This window comes from Macadamia integrifolia, chromosome 3 (assembly GCF_013358625.1).
Source record: "Macadamia integrifolia cultivar HAES 741 chromosome 3, SCU_Mint_v3, whole genome shotgun sequence".
Lineage (NCBI taxonomy): Eukaryota > Viridiplantae > Streptophyta > Magnoliopsida > Proteales > Proteaceae > Macadamia > Macadamia integrifolia.
This window is the reverse complement of record NC_056559.1, coordinates 4250613-4254888: the sequence shown is the minus strand read 5'-3', so window position 1 is coordinate 4254888 and position 4276 is coordinate 4250613. Positions and strand designations below refer to the sequence as shown.

General features: G+C 38.2%; 1 protein-coding gene across 1 annotated transcript in view; it reads left to right on the top strand.

Annotated features, from left to right (window-relative positions):
- LOC122072674 (putative pumilio homolog 8, chloroplastic) overlaps positions 1-3957 on the top strand; it is an 11299-nt gene extending 7342 nt beyond the window's left edge. Inside the window, exons 3-5 of the mRNA XM_042637060.1 lie at positions 2394-2557; positions 2652-2910; positions 3338-3957. Of these exons, the coding sequence (XP_042492994.1) occupies positions 2394-2557; positions 2652-2910; positions 3338-3445 (531 nt within the window). The 3' untranslated portion in view covers positions 3446-3957. The remainder of the gene's footprint in view (positions 1-2393; positions 2558-2651; positions 2911-3337) is intronic.
- The last annotated feature ends 319 nt before the right edge of the window (positions 3958-4276 follow it).

The window sequence follows — 4276 nt, the reverse complement described above, 5'->3', positions numbered from 1 at the left end:
AAAAAAAAAAAAAAAAACAAATCAGGTAAAAATTAGAATTATGTCTAAGAACTTGTTTTTAGTAACTTCATTGGATTCAGTTAGTTTCTAGATTCTGTTTTCTACCCTGCCACACCACAAAAAGGGGAAAAAAAAAAATCTTTGGGAGGAGGTTACTAAATCCAAGAACTTTGAAGCCCCATTCAAAGGGGACAAGGCTGTGATAGTGTATCAAGATAGCTTTTATGAGCTGGAGTGGAGTTGTTCCTTCTCTTTTGCCACCGGTGGTTGATTCCCCGCATTCTTGTGCTGGCTACTGCTTGTATGAAAACACTAATTGAGCCTTTTTTTTTTGGGGGGGGGGGGGGCAGGGGTGTGTGGAGGGGAAGGATTTGCAGTGCATCTTGTTATCTATCCTTTTCCTTGTTTACTTTTTGTTTTTGTTAGTGCATTCTCTTCATGTCAAAGGAAAGTTTTTTGCACAAGGACCAGCTACTCACAGGAAGCTGCCTTGCTATTGTACATCAAAACTAAACTTGATGACAAGACTGTCCAGATGATATGGTAGTAACACAAGGGTATTTTGTTACTCTGTACAAGAAATTGATTTCCTAATTTCTTAGTTCTGTGAAAGGAGTGCAACAGTTACAACAGCATAGCCTACGACACTCGGTCCTGACAGTCAATACATTGGTTCCCACTGCTTTACATTGTGGGATCCACTACATAAGTTACTACTGTCATATTGCTAGTGTTTTTTTGCTCATTAAATGAGTGCAACTCTCTAGGTCTACGTTTTTGTTGGAGACCCAACATATTTGAAGAAAAACATAATGCCTGAGTTGATTTATTCCCCCCCCACACTATTGTTGTCAGTTTTTTTTCTAAGGGAAAGAAAAAAGCGCTTAAACTTGAGAAATCCAGGAGGAAAATAGGAAAGTCTTATTTATGAAATGTGGGATTCTCATTTCCCCCTCTTGATGTTCTGTTTCTACTTTCTAGTGATCTTTCTTGTATGGCCAAATTGCTCTGTATTTCAGAACTTCAAATGTATATTGATTGGGCAACAAGAATGCAATGAAACAGTTTGCCTTGGTGGTGGGCATCTGTAAAGTCTATCTTGAGTCTGTATGGGATGAATTGAGCTCCACACCCAATACAGAGCCACCTCTCTTTCTCTTTAATGGATTGTCTACATCCTTGTTCTAGAGCATCCTATCAATCCCATGCTATATATTCCAACCCAAACTATTTAACCATTGTCTTCAGATGTACTCCAGCATGACTCCGTTCAGTTATTACTTTTATGATTGAAATGTAGTATAGTTATTGTAAGTCCTAGAGATTTTTTATTTTTTATTTTTGGTTTTATCTGCAATCAATGTAGTTTGAGCATGGATCCTTTATTCAAACCTCAGTTACTGGACCATTTGGGAAGAGAGGAATGCTAGATCTTTTCCAGTTTGTGGCAGATCCATCCATAATGTGATGGGGAAGATTTTCATCATGTTACTTTGATGGTTAGATTCCTCTAAAATTTTGACTCCCAATTGATTCCACCTTGAGAGGCTGGCAGGAAATTGTTTATTCCTCTCATCTTCATGTGATTTATCGTCGCCATGTTGATGGTGTTCAATTGGGGAATGCAGGTCCTTCTAGGGTTCGAGGTGCTTTTAGGGCAGTGACAGGATTGGTGCTTCTGTTATCTATTGTACATGACTGGTGCTACCATTATCTATTTTGCATCCCTTTTTCCTATGAAAACATAGATGTATTAATTTTCTTGTGGTGAGCTTTCTAAATACTTTGTGGCAGGACCCATTACATTTGCATGTGCTGGGAACTCTTTTCCACTGGAGATTGTCATGTTGTTTATGGATTGTTTCTGCTCCCCAGTGAGCTTCTCTGTACATTCTCATCCTCTTTTTCTCCAGTAATTTTAGATAATACTAATGATGATTATGATACAATAAATGGATCCCTGCATAAACTGTGGCTTTTTGCAGAAACCACTTAAAGTAGCTAGTATCCATTCCTGATAATTTGGAAGTCCATTTTTAGATCAGGAATTAGGAGAGGGGTAAAGCCATGTGAAACCAGTCTCATTTAAGTTTGTCTTTCAATTGTTGTGAGACTTGGCATGTGGAGTACAGGGAGTCCCCAACCCTCTCTCTCTCTCTAAGCTAGACAATATGCCCTTAAATAATTTACTAATGATAAAAGATATAGGGATGAACAATGCATTGTATACATGTAAATTGCATAGGTGAGTATGAGTTCCCCATTTGTATCTATACATGTGTATTTCTGGTATCTTTTGTAGTGATTTTTGTAGTCATACACCATTGTTTGAGTAAATAAAATTTACAGTTCACTTTTTTTTATAAAACTTTATGGTGGTGTTTCTTTGCCAGTATCTTATGCACACAATAGCAGACCACTGTGTTGAGATTGCCACGGACAGCAGCGGGTGTTGTGTAATGCAGCATTGTTTGGCGCATGCCCTGGGAGAACCAAGAGAGCGCCTTTTGGCTGAAGTTACAGCAAATGCATTGGTCCTGTCACAAGATCCTTACGGGTTTGTCACTATTTTTGTCATTCTACTGCCTACCATTTTTGGTAATTTAATTTCTTCCGATCTGAACGAAAGTACTATTTTTTCTTTGTTTTAGAAACTATGTTGTGCAATATATATTGGGTCTGAAGATACCACATGTGAATGCTGCTGTATCAAGACAACTTGAGGGAAGCTATATATCCCTTTCTTTGCAGAAGTTCAGCAGTCATGTGGTAGAGAAGTGTTTGAGAGAATCTGAAGAAGAGCAGTCCACAAGGATTATCAAGGAGCTCCTCAGTAGTTCAAAATTTGTTAGTCTTCTAGAGGATGCTTATGGAAACTATGTTGTTCAGTCAGCTTTGTTGGTATCAAAGGTTAGATCTTCATACTGTCCCACTTTGTCCAGAGTCGTTGTTAACATGTGATTCTAGAAATGGGTATCATTCGTTTATCTTTGACCCGAGTTTTATAAAATTGCATGTCTACAAGTACAGTGAACTGATGCACATGGAGGGAGTCACATGGAATGTTGATCCCCTTCCCAGTGAGATCTATATCATGATTTGAACATAATGATTAGTCCATTCAAGTTTGTTTCTCACATATCTGCCACTTTACGACTTTCTAAAAACAGAATTTTAACCCTACTGAGGGTCTATTTTAGAATTAAACTAATTTAATGGGTCCTGCTTTATCATTTGTTTCAACTCTTGGAACTGTTTTTTCCAAATGGCTCTACTTTAGATACTTCCTACCACCTTCTAATCGGGAGTTGATATCGTCTTGCCATTGCATGTGCAGGGGGATACATACGATGCCATGGTTGGTATAGTTGAAAATCATATTCCATCTATGCGCAGCAATCCTTATGGGAAAAGGATCCTAGATAGGATCAAGGCAAAAAGATAAGCGGCATGTATAAACATGTACAATGTGAAGAGCTAGCTGGCCAAGGAATTGATTTGCATACAACTGCACGGTCAGGGTGGTGTTGGCTTTTTATTTTTGGGGATTCTTTTTTGTTAATCTTTTTGTTGTTCAACCAGAAGTGAAATACTCATAACTCATATGGGCCCCTCTTCAGATAAATGTCTTTAGGTTGGTCATACGTATTATTTGTAGTTTTGTTGCTATACTGTTGCTTATATGAGTACATAGGATCAGGTGTATGAGGCTGTTCTGAAGAGCTCTCCAGGGGTAAGGAGATTGGTAAAGTTGATGCAATTTGCAGCCCCCCATGGATGCTCTTCTTTTGATGTGTACACAAGCTTCTTATAAAAGGGATGTAGAGAGACAAAGGGGTGTTGTTCAAACTGTATATTCTCAGGTCTTCCCATTGTTGCTTGTTATAACATTAAAGCTAGAGCTAGGAGATTATTTTTGATTTAGTTAAATTAATTGATTTCTTGAAGTTTCTCCCATCTTCTATTGATATTCTATGAATTACCTTAAATAGCTCTGTTGCATTCTTTACTGTTTGTGGGGTCGTTGGAGTTTACCCTTGTACTTTACCTGAACCCTAAAAGGATTGCAAGAGACTGGTGGGTTTGCTCAGAGTTGCAATGGGTAGAATTTTGATTTTGACTTGGACAATAAATGCTTTAAAAAGATGGCTTTTTTTTTTTTTTTTTGTGGGGGGTGGGGGGGGGTGTAGAGAAGAGAAGATTTTAGAAGACTTGACACATCAATGCCCGGTTGGGAGATGTTAGGGTTAGCTAAATTGTTCATAGCCTTATGGGC